The sequence below is a fragment of the Oryctolagus cuniculus genome, chromosome 4 (assembly GCF_964237555.1).
Source record: "Oryctolagus cuniculus chromosome 4, mOryCun1.1, whole genome shotgun sequence".
In the NCBI taxonomy this organism is placed as follows: domain Eukaryota; kingdom Metazoa; phylum Chordata; class Mammalia; order Lagomorpha; family Leporidae; genus Oryctolagus; species Oryctolagus cuniculus.
In genome coordinates, this window is record NC_091435.1 from 120312745 (window position 1) to 120332565 (window position 19821).

General features: G+C 40.4%; 2 protein-coding genes across 8 annotated transcripts in view; one reads left to right on the top strand and one right to left on the bottom strand.

Moving 5' to 3' along the window:
• Positions 1 to 599: 599 nt before the first annotated feature.
• TRIM59 (tripartite motif containing 59) lies at positions 600 to 11854 on the top strand. Of its 2 annotated transcripts, none has more exons than XM_002716339.5 (3): positions 600 to 744; positions 1586 to 1661; positions 9905 to 11854. In XM_002716339.5, exon 3 carries the CDS (start codon positions 9908 to 9910, stop codon positions 11117 to 11119), a length of 1212 nt encoding a protein of 403 aa, XP_002716385.1. In that variant the 5' UTR covers positions 600 to 744; positions 1586 to 1661; positions 9905 to 9907; the 3' UTR covers positions 11120 to 11854. The 2 variants fall into 2 exon arrangements, with proteins under 2 accessions (XP_002716385.1, XP_008264635.1); XM_008266413.4 differs by having other exon boundaries at positions 605 to 744; positions 1586 to 1657.
• The window catches only part of SMC4 (structural maintenance of chromosomes 4), a 39860-nt gene continuing 30496 nt past the window's right edge, over positions 10458 to 19821 (bottom strand). For 4 of the 6 annotated variants that reach the window (XM_070072583.1, XM_070072582.1, XM_070072585.1 and 1 more), the window contains 6 exons: positions 19172 to 19316; positions 18780 to 18953; positions 18204 to 18386; positions 17829 to 18061; positions 15377 to 15560; positions 11656 to 14904 (listed from right to left, as the gene is read on the bottom strand). In XM_070072583.1, coding sequence (XP_069928684.1) covers positions 14752 to 14904; positions 15377 to 15560; positions 17829 to 18061; positions 18204 to 18386; positions 18780 to 18953; positions 19172 to 19316 — 1072 coding nt within the window. In that variant the 3' untranslated portion in view covers positions 11656 to 14751. Of the gene's footprint in view, positions 10857 to 11655; positions 14905 to 15376; positions 15561 to 17828; positions 18062 to 18203; positions 18387 to 18779; positions 18954 to 19171; positions 19317 to 19821 lie in introns of those variants that run through there. The other 2 variants (XM_070072584.1, XM_051818741.2) reach the window with 2 other exon arrangements.

Genomic DNA, 19821 nt, shown 5'->3' on the forward strand with positions numbered 1-19821 from the left:
TGGTCAGGACATTTCGAAGTCCACGCCTATTTTGTTCTCTGGTTCTAGGGGGTTAGGACGATGAGGCAGGAAACCTGGTGAAGCAGGGGAACGTGTGGAACTTAAGTTAGGTAACCACTTCATCAAGAGGAAACGCGGGGCCGAGGAGCGCTGGGCCGGGCCACGACGCGGGCGCCGCCGCTTCCAGAACGCTCCAGAAGGCAGAAACAGACGCCAGCGCGGCGGGATCGCCAGCAGCGCGCGCTGCCCTCGGCGCGCTGAAGAGAAGCGAGCCTGTGCGTCACGGGAGAAACGCCGCGCTGCACCGCGCGCACGCCACCTCCCGCGCTCCCGGGCTCCGTGCAGTCAACAGTGCCAGGAACCGCGGGCAGGAGGCCGCGGGCGCGACCCCAGCCGCCAGCAGCGCCTTTCGAGGCGCCCCACGCCGTGAAGCGCCGCTCCCAGGGCGGCTCCCGCCGCGGGCTGCGCGCCCCACGCCCTCGCCTCCGCCTCCGCCAGCGCGGCCGGCCGTTTATTTTTGAACGGCGCTTTCGCACTCTTTCCCATTGGTAAACGCTCCGCAGTTGAATGTTGCGCGGGGACTGCGCCTGCGCCGCGCGGCTCCACGAAGCCCCGCCCCGTCGGAGCACCTGGAGCCCTAGGGGCGGGGCGGGGCCGGGCGGCGGAGCGGAGCTGCACTGGGCGTCCGCTGTGAGGCTGTGGAGAGCTGTTCGGCGCGGCGTTGCAGGAGCTCCGTCTCTCCGCGTGAGTCTGGGGCCTTTTCCGGGTGCGAGCGGGCGGCTCTCGGTGCCGTTTGCTGGGTGTCCCGAGTGTGTGCGGCGGGGAGTCGCGGGGGGTGGTGATGGAGAGGGTGGGCTTAGGTCCTGCATCCCTTCCCTCTCGTCCCGGAGCGGGAGTTTGGGGGTCCCTTTGCCTTCCCTCCCGCAGGGACCTGCGTGTCTGTGAGGGGGAGCGGGGCGCCGCCTCCGAGCCTCCGGTCCCGCGGAGGCGCCCTAGGAGGGAGGCCTGGAGACGGGTCCGCAGCCTTCCAGGAGGGAAGCGCGCTCACTGCCATTTTGTGCGAGACTCTCACGGGACGTAAGAGGCGGCGATGCAATTACGCCCACTTCACAGATGCGAAGCCTCCGCTTTGAGGGGTGTTCGGTAGAGGTGCCTCCGTCTCCACATCGAGCCGAGAGAGGAGCAGCCCTGACGCGTGGTGGGCAGAACCTACTCCAGTAGTTTCAGGCCGGCAGAGCCTTTCTCGAGGGCGCTTCTTGCCTTCCAGTTAACTCGCAGCAGTTTAAAGTGACCCCGGATGTTTGCTCGGTCATCACCATTGTGGGTTAATATTGCCGAAGTCCTTGTTGTAATACTAGGTCCTTTGTGACAGTCGTGTTTCATCACAGAATTGCAAGGATTTTCAAGGAGCAAGTGATGGCTCTAGTGCGGGCTCCAACAAACAGGTGTTTTCTTAAAAGCACACGCGCAGGGAAGGCATATATCAAAGGCGGAGAACTAACAGCCATTGCCATGACATCATATTTAATGTACTTTTGGAGAAAAGAAGTCCAAAACATTAAAGATAAAATTGTTTTAATTTTAGAATAAAAGCATCTGGACAACTTGGGGAAGATAAAGTATATTCAATTAAGTTGCTGACCAGGATATCCAGAAAGTAGGTAAGCTCTGGGAGATGAACTGAGTGTGAACGAAGTTTTCAGTAAAATTTTAAGTGTAAGGTGAAATTTAAAAATCGCTTGAAAAAAAAATATGATGATGCTTGAAATTCTGACCATATTAGCAAAGGAGCATAAAATATAAATTACTCTTAAAGATAGTGACTGCTAACTCTTGTATATGCTTTAAGAAATTTTACAAGGATCTGTATATCGCAGTACACAAGCAGTGGTGTACGTACAGACTTGCAAATTGCATTTATTTGGATACTTTTTCAGGAATTGTGCATTTACATATTGCCCTACATTCTTTTTTAAAGGAAAGTAGCTCCTTTTTTCCAAGGAAAGTACCCTCATTTAACTAATCAGGCAAGGTGAAATTTTGATTTTTAGGTGATGTTAGTTTTGACATTGTCTTTCAGCAAATATGTTGCTGAATGTTATCTATGAAGTATATTCTCACTTTGAAAAGCATAAGAAGAATTAAAAACTTCTCATGTCAATTCCTGGTTAAATTGTATTAATACTCTTTTAGTTTGGGGAAGTAGGTTGGTATCAAAGTAATGAAAAGAATACAAATGGGCAAACAGTTAACATCAGTTCTGACCATAATTTTTTAATTTGAAAGCATTATTGTAATGCTTCATTATCTTTGCATATTTGTATGATATTTTTAAACATCTTGTCTTATGTATATAAGTGGTAGAGCTGTAATTTGTTTTGTTTTGTTTTTAAGATTTATTTATTTGAAAGGCAGAGTTACAGAGAGTTAGAGATTTTCCATCCACTGGCTCACTCCCCAAATGGCCAGAAAGGCCAAGGCTGAACAGGACAGAAGCCAGGAACCAGGAGCTTCCTCCAGGTCTCTCACGTGGGTGCAAGGGCCCAAGGATGTGGGCCATCTTCCCACTGCTTTCCCAGGCTCATTAGCAGGGAGCTGGATTCAAGTGGAGCATCTGGGAATTAAACCCGCGCCCATGTGGGATGCTGGCATCACAGGTGTCAGTTTTACCCCTTACTCCCCAGTGCTGACTCCAGCTGTAATATTTCTTTTCTTTTCTTTTCTTTTAAGATTCATTTATTTATTGGAAAGGCAAGAGTTACAGAGAGGCAGAGGGAGAAAAAGACAGGGCTCTTCCATCTGCTGGTTCACTCCCCAAATGGCTGCGATGGCCAGAGCTGGGCCGATCCAAAGCCAGGAGCCTGGAGCTTCTTCCAGATCTCCCATGCAGGTGTAGGGGCTTCTACTGCTCTCCTAGGCCATTAGCAGGGAGCTGGATCGGAAGTGGAGCAGCTGGGACTTGAACCAGCACCCATATGGGATGCCAGCACTGCAGGCGGCAGCTTTACCTGTTACGCCACAGCGCCGGCCCCTACTTGTAATGAAATGCACTTTGGTGGTGGCACCACTTGAATTTTCCCAGGCTTACTGTTGACTCACTAGAAGTCTAGGGCAAGTCATCTAACTCTAATGTGGTAAATATAATTTCTTTTCAGAGGCTGTAAAATGTATTGAATGTGTTATAATCATTCATGTTTAGAGATGGAAGACAGTAAAACATTAGTGAATTAAGAAATAGCGTATGTAGGAGAATGCGTAATGATAACATTTTAAAAAAAAATTGCGAGGCAGAGAGAAAGAGAGCGAACACTCTTATCTCCTGGTTTACTCTCCAAATGGCTGTAGGGGCCCACAGTGGGCCAGGCTGAAGCCAGAAGCTGAACTGAAACCAGGAACTGAGAACTCAGTCCAGGTCCACCACGTGGCTGGCAGGGGCCAATGACCTGAGCCATCACCTGCTGCTTCCCGGAGTCTGCATCATCTGGAAGCTGGAATTGAGAGCCGAGCCAGGGCTCCATTTCTGGTGCTCCAGTATGGGACATGAGTGTCCTAACTGGTGTCTACACCTGCTGGGCTGAAGCCTGCCCAAGACTTTTGATACTACTTAGTGTTCCATTGTCTATTACCATCATTCTATTACATGATATGCTGTATCGGAAATTGGCCTTCTGGGGAAAGACTTCATAAAAAGTTTGGAAAATCAGAAATATGTTTGTTTTTGACACAAGAAATTTGTGAAATAACTTGTAAGTAGATAGTTTAGCCTTAGGTTTCTTTCTGAGAAGCGCCCCCCCAACCCCATCACCATATGCGTATTTCTTGGTGACTTTTACAAGGGAAACAAAAAACCTTGAGTTCAATACCAGTTTTTGAGTTTTTAGTATTCATGGAGGGAAATACATTCTATAGAGATAATTTATTTTACTTTTTTGCTTTTTTTTCTAAGATCTATTTATTTATTTGAAAGAGTTAGAGAGAGACATCTTCTATCTGCTGGTTCACTCCTCAAATGGCCACAACGGCTGGAGCTGGGCTTATCCGAAGCTAGGAACCGGGAGCTTCTTCCTGGTCGTCTCCCATGTGGTGCAGGGGCTCAAGGACTTGGTTCATCTGCTGCTGCTTTTCCCAGGCACATTAGTAGGGAGCTGGATTGGAAGTGGTGCAGCTGGGGCTTGAATGGGATGTTGGCACTGCAGGTGGTGGCTTTATCTGCTATGACACAGTGCTGGCCCCATTTTTTTTTTTTTTTTTTTTTTTGATTTGTTTATTTACTTGAGAGGCGTAGTTACAGACAAAGAAAAACAGAGAGTGGTCTTCCATCCACTGGTTCACTCCCCAAATGGCTACAATGGCTGGGGCTGAGCCAGTAGGAAGCCTGGAGCCAGGAGCTTCCTCTGGGTCTCAGATGGTGCAGGGGCCCAAGCACTTGGACCATCTTCTGCTGTTTTCCCATGCCATCAGCAGGGAGCTGGATTAGAAATTGAGCAGCTGGGACTCAAAATGGTGCCCATATGGGATGCCAGTGCCATAGGTGGCTGCCTTACCTACTGTGCCACAGTGCTGACCCCACTTTTTTGCTTTTTAAATGATTTTTTTAATGTTAAAATAGAACTTAAAGTAATTGAAAATTTACTATTTGAGTATATAGTTCAGTAGCGTTAAATGTATTTGTATTGTTTTCTAAGTCTCACCAGCACTTTTCTTTGGAAATTTTGCATCTTCCCAAACTGAAACTCTATACTCACTAGACATTATTTAGGATTTTAGTGTCCATTTTTGAAATTAGTCTATTTTTGGTTTGTACTGTCTCTTGTAGGTTTTAGAATCATGTCATTGTCTTCAGAGCAGTTTGTTAACTAACCATATATGTATTCTGGAACAGTTGAAAAAGAAATTGTTGATCATTTTAAAGAAATTTTCAGAGATGCTTGCCTCTCCTTTTTTCAGAGTAGCATCATGTACTCTCCTAGTTTGCTTTTTATTTTATGGGTCAATTTTGAAAATTTGGATTTAGATAATAATTCATTTCTTGCAGATTTTCAAATATATTAGGATAGAATTATGCAAAATATTGTCTAATTTTGGCTTTTTTTGTATTTGGGTTATTTCCTGTTCTTCTCACTAACTTGGTACATTTGTCTTTTCTTCCTTTTCCCTATTGATTAAGATAATATATTTATGTATTGCTGCATAACAAATTATCCTCGAACATAGCCAGTGAAAACAATATTGAAACATAGTTTCTGTAGGTCAGGAATTTAGGAGCAGCTTAGCTGGGTTTCTCAGGCTCAGTCTCCTCTGAGTTTGCAGTAGACTTTGGCTTAGGCTGCAGTTTATGCTTCCAAGCTCACTTAATGTAGCTGTGTGCCAGCTTCAGTTTCTTATGGGATGTTTGCCTTAAGAGCCTTAGGTTTTCACTATACCAAGTAGACCTTAGTGTTCAACAGCGTGGTAGCTTGCTTCCCTCAGAGAGAGAGAGAGAGAGAGAGAAGAGAGAGAGAGAGAAGTAATATCCTGTCCTTTCTGTATTTTGTGTGTTGGAAGAAGTCCTGGTCCAATCCACACTCAAGGGGAAAGGTGATTAAAATACCCAGGAGGGTAGAGGTTGTCACTGGGAGTCATTTTAGAGATTTCCCATCACAAGTAACTAATGGCTAATTTATTTATTTAAAGAACCAGCTCTTGGATTTCTAAATTCAAATTTTTTAAGTTCATTCTGCCTTTCCTAGCTTTATTTTGTAACTTATTTTTTTAGTCAAATCTTCACTCTGTAATCCCCTTTTTTGTTTTTGAAAATATATGGTGTCAGCTCTGCACTGCTACATTTTTTTTAACCCTTTAGATTTTTGCTAAGAATGTTTCACATGACTAATGTTTTGGCTGAGTACTGAATTCTCAGGCTATATCCTTTCCCTTCTTGACCTTGTGGACATCACTGTGTTGTTTTTTAGCATTCTTTGTTACTTTGGAAATATTTTGGTTATCTACTCTTAAGTAACAAACAAGACTTGGCTGACTCCCTGGCTTTCCCAGGCATATTAACAAGTTGCTGGATTGGAAGTGGAGCAGCTGGGACTTGAAATGGTGCTCACTATGGGATGCTGGCATCATAGCTTAACCCGCTGTGCCATAAACGTCGGCCCCACATATTTTTCTTGTTTGTATGACTTCAGAATGTTTGTAGAGCTGTAGGCTAAAGTTGTATATATGTCTTTCTGACATGCATTCACTTGAATTTTACTGCAGTGAATGTCATCTGTACTGTTGCACAATTCCTTTAGGTTGCAGGAATGCTTCACAGTTCAAGCTTAGCCTCCATGTGACACATCTTGGATGTCTGGGCATCGCAATATGGTCAATCTAAATGGAGTATTTAATGGTGGACTCTCCTGTTACAGCCTTTTCTATGCAAAGCAGAGATTTTGTTTTCTAAAAATAAAAAACCCAAGATATGTATTCACACTGATCTTAAGAGACAGGTGTTCATGGAGTGAAAGTCTACAATGTGGGTTTTTTTTCTTTTTTTTCATTTGAAAGAGTTACAGAGAGAAGTAGAGACAGAGAGGTCTTCCATCCACTAGTTCACTCCCTAATTGGCTGCAGTGGCCAGAGCTGCAACCATCAGGAGCCAGGAGCCTCCTCCGGGTCTCCCACATGGGTACAGGGGCCCAAGGACTTGGACCATCTTCTACTGTTTTTCCAGGCCATTGCAGAGAGCTGGATCAGAAGAGGAGCAGCTGGGACTGGAACCAGTGCTTCAGGCCAGGGCTTTAACCCGCTGCACCACAGTGCCAGCCCCTACAATATGTTAAGTTCTGTGTTTAGATTATAGGAGTATAATCATAGCAATACACAATTCTTATCCTTACAGGAAATTTAAAGAAGTGTTGCTGCATTCTTTTAAGTAAAATCCCATTAAGTGCTGTGAAGTAAAAGAGCACTGTGTAGTGAGAATAACAGGACCCAATCTGAGGAAGAGGCAGGCTCAAATTGAGACCTGAAAGATAAATTTGGCAGATAGCAGAGAAAGAGAGCCAGGAACAAATCTGAAGAGGTTTTCTATTTATTGAAAGCACAATCTTATTTTTTGCTGCTTTCTTCACAAACTTCAACCTTAAAAGTCAGTTTTATAAAGAATTTAGTAACCATTATACATGGATAGCACTTGGGTATTTTGTTGAAGGTTCTTTTGTGTAAATTGAGGTTCCTGCATCCAGGATAGGACAGAGCTGAGGACTGTGGCTTGCACTGTCAGGATAGAAAGGAAGAAAAACTCTAAGAGAGGGTCTGGTGCGAAACTGTCAGGATTCTGTCGTTGGGAACAATAACAGCTTGCCAAGAGTTGTCAGAGCGGTTCTGAGTTCCTTTTGTTCAGGGATATCTGCAACACTTTTCCATAAAGGAGAGATGACTAATGATGTCCTTTATGTTTCTTACCACTGGTGCTCATTTTCATCCAGGTCTCCCATGTGGGTGCAGGGGCCCAAGCACTTGGGTCATCTTATGCTGCTTTCCCAGGCCATTAACAAGGAACTGGATCAGAAGTGCAGCAGCTGGGACATGAACCAGTGCCCATATGAGATAACAACATTGCAGGCAGCACTTTACCTGCTATGCCCTTGTATACCCTTGTGGGAGACCTGGAAACATTTCCTGGCTTCTGGCTTCAGCCTGGCCCAGGTCATTGTGGCCACTGGGTACTGAATCAGTAGATGGAAGATTCTCTCTTTATGTTGACACCCCCGCCCCCACACACACATTGCCTTTCAAATGAATAACAGATCCTTAAAAAAAAAAAAAGAATTGTGTATTGATTACAGTATTCAACCAAAAGTATTAAGTAGAACAAACAAAAAAATAGAGGGATAACATATCAAGTTGCTCATCAACAGGGTGAGGGCTGATCAAGTCACCGTTTCTCATAGTGTTCACTTCATTTTAACAGGTTTCCTTTTTGGTGCTCAGTTAATTGTCACCTATAGAACAAGTGGTATTTGTCCCTTTGGGATTGGCTTATTAAATATAAGAGTGGGAATAAGAGAGGAAAGAGATGTGCAATTCGGGACATGCTCAGGCTGACTTACCTCAAACGGTAGAGTTAGAAACATACCAGGGGATTCCAATTCAATCCCATCAAGGTGGCATGTACCAATGCCATCTCACTAGTCCCAGTGATCAATTTCTGTTCACAATTGATCATAATGATAGGACTAAGAACCAAAGGGATCACATAAACAAGAATAGTGTCTGCAAATACTAGCTGATAGAATCAAAAAGGGAGAGAATGATCCAACATGGGAAGTGAGATACACAGCAGACCCATAGAATGGCAGATGTCCTAAACAGCACTCTGGCCTCAGAATCAGCCCTTAAGGCATGCGGATCCGGCTGAAATGCCCATGAGAGTATTTCAGGCATGGAAAGCCAAGACACTCTGGGGAAAAAAAAAAAACAACCTAAATGAAAGATCTCCGCGAGTGAGATCCCAGTGGAAAGAACGGGTCATCAAAGGAGGTACCTTTCTCTGAAGGGAGGAGAGAACTTCCACTTTGACCATGGCCTTGTCTAAAAATGATCAGAGTCAGTGAACTCAGGGGGCTTCCATAGCCTTGGCAGCTCATGACAAGAGCCTAGGGTGATTACTCATGCCATAAACAAGAGTGTTAATTTGTTAAGTCAACAACAGGAGTCACTGTGCACTTACTCCTCATGTAGGATCTTTGTCCTTAGTGTGCTGTGCATTGAGATTTAATGCTATAACTAGTACTGAAACAGTATTTTTCACTTTATGTTTCTGTGTGGGAGCAAACTGTTGAAATCTTTACTTAATGTATGCTAAACTGATCTTCTGTATATAAAGAGAAACGAAAATGAATCTTGATGTGAATGGAAGGGGAGAGGGAGTGGGAAAGGGGAGGGTTGTGGGTGGGAGGGACGTTATGGGGGGGAAGCCATTGTAATCCATAAGCTGTACTTTGGAAATTTATATTCATTAAATAAAAGTTTAAAAAAAAAATAAAGAAAATCACACTCAGGCATTTAGCCTAGAAGTTAAGATGTGCTTGGCATACTTGTGTTCCATTTGGGAAATACTGGGTTGAAGTCCCACTCCGCTCTTGATTCTAGCTTCCTATTGACATCCTGGGAAGCAGTGATGATAGCTAACTAAGTGGTTGGGTCCCTGCCACTGAATTGAGTTCCTGGCTCCCAGCTCACTGTGGTCATTTCGGGAGTAAACCAGAGGATGGGATCGCTTTCTTGTCTGTCGTCAGCCTCTCAAATAAATGAACAAATACATTTTTTAAAAAGAAAATTATACTTGCTGATCCTGGATTTTAAGCATACTACTCCAACTCAAGAAGCTAAGAAATGTAATTACTAGTGACATTTAATAATTTGCTTTAGAAACTGTGAGACAACCTTAGGAGTGCTTCCTTTTTTTGAATGAAAAAATGAAATTTTGTGAAGTCTGACTTGTATTGTTGTCTTTTATAAGAATACCTTTATATAATTTGTGCAATTTTGATTTTAGCATCTTAGTAAAAAGTTGCACAGAATAGTTGTGATTGTTAGTGGACTTCAGCAACTCTTTGGATTTAACTTATTCACCGTTACAAATAACTTTAATTTGAAGCATTTTATTACAAATTAAAGGGAATTGTTTTGCTTGGGCTGATTTTTACTACAAATCGGAAGCTCTTAAATGAGCATTTATTCAATATTATATATTAGTAATTATTGAGGAAGCTTCATTTAATAAAATCTTGGTGAGTATATTTATAGAAGTTCTCTTTTAAATAAGAAGTACAGTATACTAACAATTTAAAGTTAATGCCTAAATCTTTCTATAAGGTGCAGAAATCTTTGTTATATGTAGACTTAAAGTACTTGTTTCTCTTAACAGGAAATGCACAATTTTGAGGACGAGTTGACGTGTCCCATTTGTTACAGTATTTTTGAAGATCCTCGGGTACTACCATGCTCTCACACATTTTGTAAAAATTGTTTGGAAAATGTTCTTCAGGCATCTGGTAACTTTTATATATGGAGACCTTTACGAATTCCACTCAAGTGTCCTAATTGCAGAAGTATTATTGAAATTGCTCCTACTGGTATTGAATCTTTACCTGTTAATTTTGCATTAATGGCCATTATTGAAAAGTACCAGCAAGAAGACCATCCAGATATTGTCACCTGCCCTGAACATTATAGGCAACCATTAAATGTTTATTGTCTACTAGATAAAAAATTAGTTTGTGGTCATTGCCTTACTATAGGTCAACATCATGGTCATCCCATTGATGACCTTCAAAGTGCCTATCTGAAAGAAAAGGACACACCTCAGAAACTGCTTAAACAGTTAACTGACACATACTGGACAGAGCTCACTCATGTTATTGAAAAGCTGGAAGAACAAAAATCTCTTTCTGAGAAAATGGTCCAAGGTGATAAGGAAGTTGTTCTCCAGTATTTTAATGAACTTAGTGATACAATAGAACAGAAAAAAAAAACTTTCCTAACTGCTCTCTGTGATGTTGGCAATCTGATTAATCAAGAATATACTCCACAAATTGAAAGACTGAAAGAAATAAGAGAGCAACAGCTTGAACTGGTGGCACTGACAACATCTTTACAAGAAGAGTCTCCACTTAAATTTCTTGAGCAAGTTGATGATATCCGCCAACGTGTGCAGCTCTTAAAACAAAGACCACTCCCTGACGTCCAACCTGTTGAGGTCTATCCTCGAGTAAGCCAAATACTGAAGGAAGATTGGAACAGGACAGAAATTGGACAAATTAATAAAGTTCTAATTCCTGAAATGAAGATTTCTTCAAAAAAGATGTTATGTTCTTGGCCTGAAAAGGATGAAAAAGAAGTTGAACTTATAAAACTTTTAAACATTGCTATAGTTACGCTAATTTCTATGATATTGATAGTCATACTCTTTTTCAACCAACACATAATAACTTTTTTAAGTGAAGTTTCTTCAGTATGTTTTTCTGAAGTCTCTCTATCAGTTTACCAAAGTTTATCTAAGAATTTTCATGATTTAGAGACTGTACTGTCTCACACTTTATACTTGTTGAAGGAATTTATCTGGAAACTAGTTACTCATTGAAAACTTAAAATTGTTTAAATGGGCTTATTCTGTACAGCAGCAACTAAGCATTGCTAAATGGAGAAATGGGTAGCACAAACAGCAAACCAGTTACAACAAATACCAATATATAGAAATGTTAAACTTTTTATGCTTCTGTTGGATAGAATGATATGTCAATATTAGAAATGACACAGAACCTGGAACTTGATTCAGATCAAGTCAGTATTAGAAAACTAGAATAAGGAGCTGGCGTTGGTGGCATATTGGGTTGTCACTACCTGCAGTGCTGGTATCCCATATGGGCGCCTGTTCAAATCCCAGCTGCTCCACTTCCAATCTAGCTCCCTGCTAATGGCACTTGGGAAAGCAGATGGCTTGAGTCCTTGGGCCCCTGCCACCACGTGGGAGACCCAGAAGCATCTTCTGGCTCCTGACTTCTGCCTAGCACAGCCCTGGCTGTTGCAGCCATCTGGAGAGTGAAGTGAACCAGTGGATGGAAAATCCATTCCTCCCATCCCCCCGGAATTCTGTCTTTCAAAGAAATCTTTTTTAAAAAAAACTATAATAAAATGTAATAATGACTTGACTTTAATATTCATGTTATTCCTATTATTACTGACTTGATAGAGGTAGATTTAAGGCTGTTGTGACTTATAAACACTTTTGTATCTGTATTGTCTTCTACTATTTTAATATACTACACTAGTTAACTTTGCAATTCTTCTAACATTCAGATTAAAAGATGGCAAAATACTCAAGGTGTATAGGCCTTTATTTTGATGTGCTTGAAGTTTGATTAAGGATGGTAAAAGGTTTAAAATCAAAGTAGCTGTCTAAAAGTGGTAAGGGATTTGCTTAAAGATCTTTTTGGATCAGATGTACCTGGTCCACACATCAAATGTGTTTCAGGTACTTATTAGCCGTATGTTTGACTACATACATTCCAAATCTGTTTTTGGGTTGTTACAGTTTTATCTTTGTGCGTGTTTGAGTTTTGCAGGATATTAAGGTCAAATTCTTGGATTAAAATCTAAAACATCACACCAAAACAGTCATTTATTTCTGTGACGTTCCATCAGTTGATTTTGATGGCATCATGTGACCTGTATTCATCTTTAAAACACTGAGTTTTAAGATGCCTGAAGTTCCCTTATTTATGTGAAAGTAGCAGCAATTAAACATTTTGAACTTTATGACAGTGTATGTGTAAAGTTAGAATCTTTTAGTTCCTTAACAGGGACTCAAATAGTGATGTTTGTGCTATTTTCTGATCTGTGTCCATGCATGGAACTTTAAGTACATTATGGTTTGCTTTCTAGAAATTCTAAGTGGGCTGCTCTTGTATCCATTCTCTGGGAGTCTTAGCTAGTTCTATGACTTTGTAGGTCAGATTAGGGAATGTTCCTGGCCCTGCAGATTATATATGGATAAACTATTAATAAACATAGCTGTGTTCAAGATACTAATTCTAAAATACTTCTCTTTATGTGATAAGATCTCAACTAAGATGATGGTTTTAAGTCCGTTTATGACCAGAATCAGATGTTGGCAAGGGTACAATTGGAAGTGAAGGGAAACTTGGCCATTATGATATTAACACAAATACATAATACATTAGGTTGAATTTACATTGATTAAGGTTGTGACTCCACAAAAAGAGCCCTTAATTTTTGGAAAAACATTAGTAAGCAATGAAATGTATATTAGCTTTTATGTGTCAAGCAGTTTATCTCATTTCTTAAATATTATTTTTATAGATGAAAAAAATCATAAAACTTGCCCAAGGCCAGGTAATTACCATGTGGGAGAATTTATGTGTTGTTTTGCGTTCATGCTGTCACATTATACTTGAATTGGCTAAGACTTATATTAATGAATTTGGATTAATCTGTAAAAACAGAAGTATGCCAACATTTTCCATTTGACATTCTGTATTGCCAGTTTTAAAAAGATAAAACTTGATGAGTTTCATGAAGTAAGGATAGTTATGCAGCTGGTTTAATCATGTAGTTTTGTAATTTTTGTGCAGCTTCTGAGTACTTCTTGTATTTTAAGATTTATTTGAAAGTCAAGTCAGAGCCCTAGTGAATGCGCCGATCCGAAGCCAGGAGCTACTTATGGGTCTCCCGTGCAGGTGCAGGGGCCCAAGCACTTGGGCCATCATCTGCTTTCACTGGCCATTGCAGAGAGCTGGACTGGAAGAGGAGCAGCCAGGTCTTGAACTGGCACCCATGTGGGATGTTGGCACTGCAGGTGGCAGCTTTACCCTCTGCCACAGCGCTGGCCCCTACATCTTGCATTTTAACTCTTTTAAAATGCATCATCACAACTTGATCCACTGCACTCCAACAATGCCCACCCCTTTAATATCTTGATTTAAAATGAATCTTGTTTTAAATTTGTGCTAATTACATTTTTAATGGTTGTAACACAAACCTGGGCTTCTTTTCCAAAGATTATTTTGAAAGGCGGAATTACAGGGAGGCAGAGGTAGAAATCTTCCGTCTGCTGGTTTACTCCCTAAATCACTGCAATGGCCAGGGAAGGCTGGGCCAGACTGAAGCCAGAAGCTTCATCCAGGTTTCCCATGGGTTCAGGGGCCCAAGCACTTGGGCCATCTTCTGCTGCTTTCCCAGGCATATTAACAAGGAACTGGATCAGAAGTGGAGCAGCTGGGACTTGAACCTGTAGGATGTCAGCGTTGTAATGGCAGTTTAACCTACTTCGCCACAATGCTGGCCCCAAACTTGGATTTTTCATACCTAAAAGTGGTCTACTGAATGATACATAAACTCAGTTATTGCAATTCTTATTTCCAGTAGGGTGATTCTTGAGCCATTACAAATGTATAAAAACCTCTGACAGCACTCAAGACATACCAGTTTCCATTTATTACTAATGATGTTTTATTCAGATACATTTTTAGTGAGGTATGTACAGTGGGATATTTTTGACTTGTCATTTAGTCTAGTCATGACGACACACTGGGTTTAGTGGTGCTCTTGCAAATGTTAAATACCAAGTATCTATCTAAATTCTTAGCCTATCAATTCAGAATGAAGGTTTTATAAAAAATTGTCCCATTCTTTATATAGTAAGGATAGTGACTTACAGCATGTTTGTAATTTTACTGTGCCTCAAATAATACACTTTGAACTCTGCTGTTAGCAACTTGGAGTAAAGATAAATCACCTGACCCACCAGGCATCTTAATTTCCTCACACAGTCTGCCACTTAAAACTCTTTTATTCTGCCTTTCAAATAAAGTTTGAAAAAGGTGGTGGTAGTAATCGAAGTCATGTGCATTTGGCATAGGTTAAGACCCTGCTTTGAACACCTGTATCCCACATCAAAGTGCCTGGGTTCAAGTTCCTAGTTCTTCCAGTTCCAGCTTCCTGTCAATGTGCAACTCCATGTGGGAGACCTAGATTGAATTCCTGGCTCCCAAGCATTTGGGGAGTGAGAGCTGTGTCTCTGCCTTTCAAAAACAACAAAAACCTCTTTATAAATCACTGAGAAGCATATACAGAGAATATTTTATTTAACCATAAAACAAATGTATGATGCAGTTTATATACAATTCATTACAAATAGAAAATAACACACTGAATGTATACCAACTTGATTTGAAGTCTTCAGTATGAATAAATTCAACACAGTCCTTTAGATGCAATTTCTTTTGGATTGACAGCAACACTTTTTGTTATGTTGTATGTCTTGTAAATTCCAATAAGTCTATCCGAAATCTCAAACATGTTGTTTCGAAGAGAAATTATTATGAACTGGGCATTTTTTGTTTGTTCCTAAAGAGAGAAAGAATAATTTAGAAACTTTAAGTAGTAACAGAGGAAATCATGTAATAAAATTTAAGCCTTACCTCCCTCAAATATTGTTACTTATCAATTGGAATTTATTGCCCAAACAGGAATGATGGCATCGATAATTTTAACAAAAGTGTATTTGAGAGGAATTTACTTATTTTTTGAAGCTTGAGTGCCTGAAAGTGCCCTAACTGAGGCAGGGGAGCTTGGGAGGGACCCTCTAGGAAGGAGACCTGGGATTCTAGCTGTGATTCTGCTACTCATTTGTACCAATTTGTATTTTATACATCTCTAAAATGCAAATGTTCGGTTCAAATAGATTTTTGTTCTCCATTGACAGAGGACAAAGAGAATAGGAAAAAAAGCTCAATAGTAAGAAATGAAGAATTTCATGTGTTATGTTTAGGGGACCCATAAAATTTATGGAATGAGAAACCCATAAATGACTACTTACATATATATAAAATGCAACAATGGACACATTTTTAAAATCAAGGGCTGCATCAATTTCATCCATGAAGTAAAGGGGAGTGGGTTTGTAATGATGAAGAGCAAATACTAAAGCCAAAGAACTAAGTGTTTTCTCTCCTCCGGAAAGGTTGAAGATCTTCTTCCAACTTTTCTTAGGTGGTCGAACGCTGAAATAATTAAGAAAATCTCAGTTATAAAGCTATCAAGTTAATGACTGACTGCTATCAACTTACTCCTTGAGAATCTCTAAACTGCTTCACACACAAATAGTCCAAGGTGATAGATATGTCAATTATCTGATCTGAGTAGACACTGTATAGAGAGGTACTGAAATACCACACTGTACCCATGAACACATACAACTACTACATGCCAAAAAGAGTTATTGTAAGGTGAATACACAAGTTTTAAGATTTAAACAGCAAGGTGTGTACTTCCTATAGTATTTTTTACACTGAAATAGCTTAAAAACTTAAACATTTATAGAAATTGTCTTCAGTCTGTTCATAATTTTCACTGTTAACTACCAGCATAAACAAATTGGAATTTATAAAACAAGTTGTAGATTCAACCTTCATATCCACCACAAATGACAAAACTTTGAAAATTTTTTGGAAAATGGAATTAAAAGTTCACTTTGATCACTCTCCCCTTTATTTACTCCATCGGTTAGCGTTAGCAGGTACTAGACTTGTCTATGTGCTCCCTTTGACTCCCAGTCCCTCCACCATGACCAACTGTGAACTGAAATTGATCACCTGGAACAGTGAGATGGCATTGGTACATGCCACCTCGATGGGATTGAATTGGAATCCGCTGGTATGCTTCCAACTCCACCACTTGGGGCAAGTCAGCCTGAGCATGTCCCAAATTATACATCTCTTCCCTCTCCCATTCCCACTCCCACGTTCAACAGGGATCACATTTCAGTTAATTTTCAACACTTAAGAATAACTGTGCATCAATTACAGAACTAAACCAGTCATATTAAGAACAGATAAAAAAAACTACTAAGAGGGATAATGTATTAAGTTGTTCATTAACAGGGCTATGCTGATCAAGCCACCGTTTCCCATAGTGTCCACCTCACTCCAAAAGGTTTCCCTCTTGGTGTTCAGTCAGTCGTCACCGATCAGGGTATTTGTCCCTTTGGGACTGGCTTATTTCACTCAGCATGATGTGTTCCAGATTCCTCCATTTTGTTGCAAATGACTGGATTTCATTGTTTCTTACTGCGGTATAGTATTCTAAAGAGTACATATCCCATAATTTCTTTATCCAGTCTATCGTTGATGGGCATTTAGGTTGGTTCCAGGTCTTAGCTATTGTGAATTGAGCTGCAATAAACATTAGGGTGCAGACCTCTTTTTTGTTTGCCAATTTAAATTCCTTTGGGTAAATTCCAAGGAGTGGGATGGCTGGGTCGAACGGTAGAGTGATCCAACATGGGAAGTGAGATACTCAGCAGACTCATAGAATGGCAGATGTCCTAAATAGCACTCTGGCCTCAGAATCAGCCCTAAAGGCATTCAGATCTGGCTGAAAAGCCCATGAGAGTATTTCAGGCATGGAAAGCCAAGACACTCTGGCAAAAGATCTCTGTGAGTGAGATCCCAGTGGAAAGAACAGGTCATCAAAGAAGGAGGTACCTTTCTCTGAAGGGAGGAGAGAACCTCCACTTTGACTATGACCTTGTCTAAACAAGATAAGAGTCGGAGAACTCAGAGGGCTTCCATAGCCTTGGAAACTCATGACTGGTGCATAGGGAGATTACTGATGCCATAGACAGGAGTGTCAATTGGTAAAGTCAACAACAGGAGTCACTGTGCACTTACTCCTCATGTAGGATCTCTATCCTTAATGTGCTGTACATTGAGATTTAATGCTATAACGAGTACTCAATATATTTCACTTTGTGTTTCTATGGGGGTGCAAACTGTTGAAATCCTTACTTAATGCATACTAAACTGATCCTCTGTAAAAAAAAAAAAAAAAAGAAATTATCAATTCCCAACTTGACTCTCACTGGGATTAAACATGACAATAGGTCTGCTCTGATTTCATCATCATTTAAAAAAAAATCATCTATTATTTTTCACTTTATGTTTCTGTGTGGGAGCAAACTGTTGAAATCCTTACTTAATGTATACTAAGCTGATCTTCTGTATATTAAGATAATCGAAAATGAATCTTGATGTGAATGGAAGGGGAGAGGGAGTGGGGAAGGGGAGGGTTGTGGGTGGGAGGGACGGTATGGGGGGGGAAGCCACTGTAATCCATAAGTCGTACTTTGGAAATTTATATTAAATAAAAGTTTAAAAAAAAAAGTTCACTTTGATGGAAAAAAATTGAAATCTCTGCATTTTTCCCCTAATATTTCTATAAACTTTTGGAAATATATGTAACAGTGGTATTCAAAATTCATAATTACAAACCTGAACATGATTCCTTCAGAGAAAGGATCCAAGCTGTCTACAAGCTCCAGTTCAGCGTCCCCTCCCAAGGTAAGCATCTGATAATTTTCTTTTAATTTATTTGTTATTATATAAAAGCCTGCCATAAATTCATTTAGCCTCTGTTTCCGCAGATCTTCATACGCTTGTCTAAAATTATCTCTTTCGCAAGTAATTTTGTCCAATTCTGCTACCCGTTGCAAATATAATTCTTCCTGTGAACATTACCGTGAGAAAAATTCAGATATACATCTGAAGTGAGAACTTGCATTACCTAGACTTATAAAATTAAAGGCCACAATTGAGGCTAAGACTAGTAAGAATTTCTATTATAGCTAATAAACACTTCATTTATACCTTCTTTTTATATTCTGCAATGGCGCCTAGGTTTGGTTTCATTTCATGACACTGGGCTTCCAAAAGTGCAATCTGATTTGTTATGGAATCTGGATTCTTGATTGCTTCAAGGTCTTTGGGGCTCAAAACTGAAACCTCTTCAACAGGATTATCTTCTATGGGATGCAGTGATATTTTTGAAATCTAAAAAAAAGTTCAATTTGGAGAAGGCACTTTACTACAACTTACTCTTTAAAACAAATTCAACATGACAAATAACATAGCTATAAACATTAACAGGAGCTATAATTATTATTCATAGGGTTAAGAAAAAAAATAGTTTTAGCATTCCAAAGTGCTCATGTAACTTTTTCTTAAATCTTCAGATAAGCCTTGGGATGAAGATAGTTGCCGAATTCTAACCATTACCCAGACTTCTCTGTGTATTACTATATATTGTACATTATACACTCTATAAACCTGATGTGATGTCACAGAATTAAGACAACATACCTCCCAAAACTAAAAACATAAGAACAAAGCTCAAAGCAAAATGGATGTTTAAAATTAAAATTTATAAAATGGTAAAAAGCTTACCTCTTTTTGCCAATATTTTATTTTAGAATTATGTTCAGCAATGTGGCCATCTATTTGCTCAAGTTTCAACTTAATACTAAGTGCATCTTTTTGAAGAGCATGTTCATTTTCTTGAATAATTTTCAGTTCTTGAAGTAGATTACGATGTTCTTTCTGGATCTCAGGTAAGGACTCCTAAAAAAGCAAGAACTGCTACAGTCACAATCTTCCCAACTTCATGATTTTTTCATAAAAGTTTGAAGAGTTATCCTATTGTTGTTGTTTAGTTTATAGTTACAGAATGTCCCCCCACCCTGTTTTGGGCTTAGCATATTTTGAGGCAGTGATACATAAAACTCTAAATTGCTTCAAATATCATCCCTTCCCCTTTCCAATACAAAAACAAGCATTACCTCTGCAGTATTTGTATTTTTGATGACCTCTGTTGCTTTATCTTCAAGACTTTTTAGCTCTGCTGTTAGGTCTTCTACTTCTTTCTCAGTATCTTTTATTTCTTTCTCTGTTCGAATGACTGATTCTTGTGCTTTTTTAAGATTTCTAAATGACATTAAAATGAGACTTGTTACACTACTTCTGAAAATCTGAAGAACTTCTCACAACATTTAGTGTGGCATTTTAAAAAAAATTTAGGATTTAGTAAACCTTTTTTTCATTGATTTTTATGTTATGCAAACTTGTGAAATGAGAACTATAGGCTCAATATGAAGGAAACTTCCTAATATAATCTATCATCTAACCTGAGGAACTGATGTAAAATGCTCCATTTCTCTCTTGCAAGCAAGTTCTATTAGAGGCCGGCGCCGTGGCTCAATAGGCTAATCTCTGCCTCGCGGCGCCGGCATAATGGGTTCTAGTCCCGGTCGGGGCGCCGGATTCTGTCCCGGTTGCCTCTCTTCCAGGCCAGCTCTCTGCTGTGGCCTGGGAAGGCAGTGGAGGATGGCCCAAGAGCTTGGGCCCTGCACCGGCATGGGAGACCAGGAGAAGCACCTGGCTCCTGCCATCGGATCAGCGCAGTGCGCCGGCCACAGTGCGCCAGCCGTGG

Bases quoted from the DNA above. Each gene is read 5' to 3' on its own strand.
- TRIM59 (XM_002716339.5), top strand. From the start codon at position 9,908: ATGCACAATTTTGAGGACGAGTTGACGTGTCCCATTTGTTACAGTATT.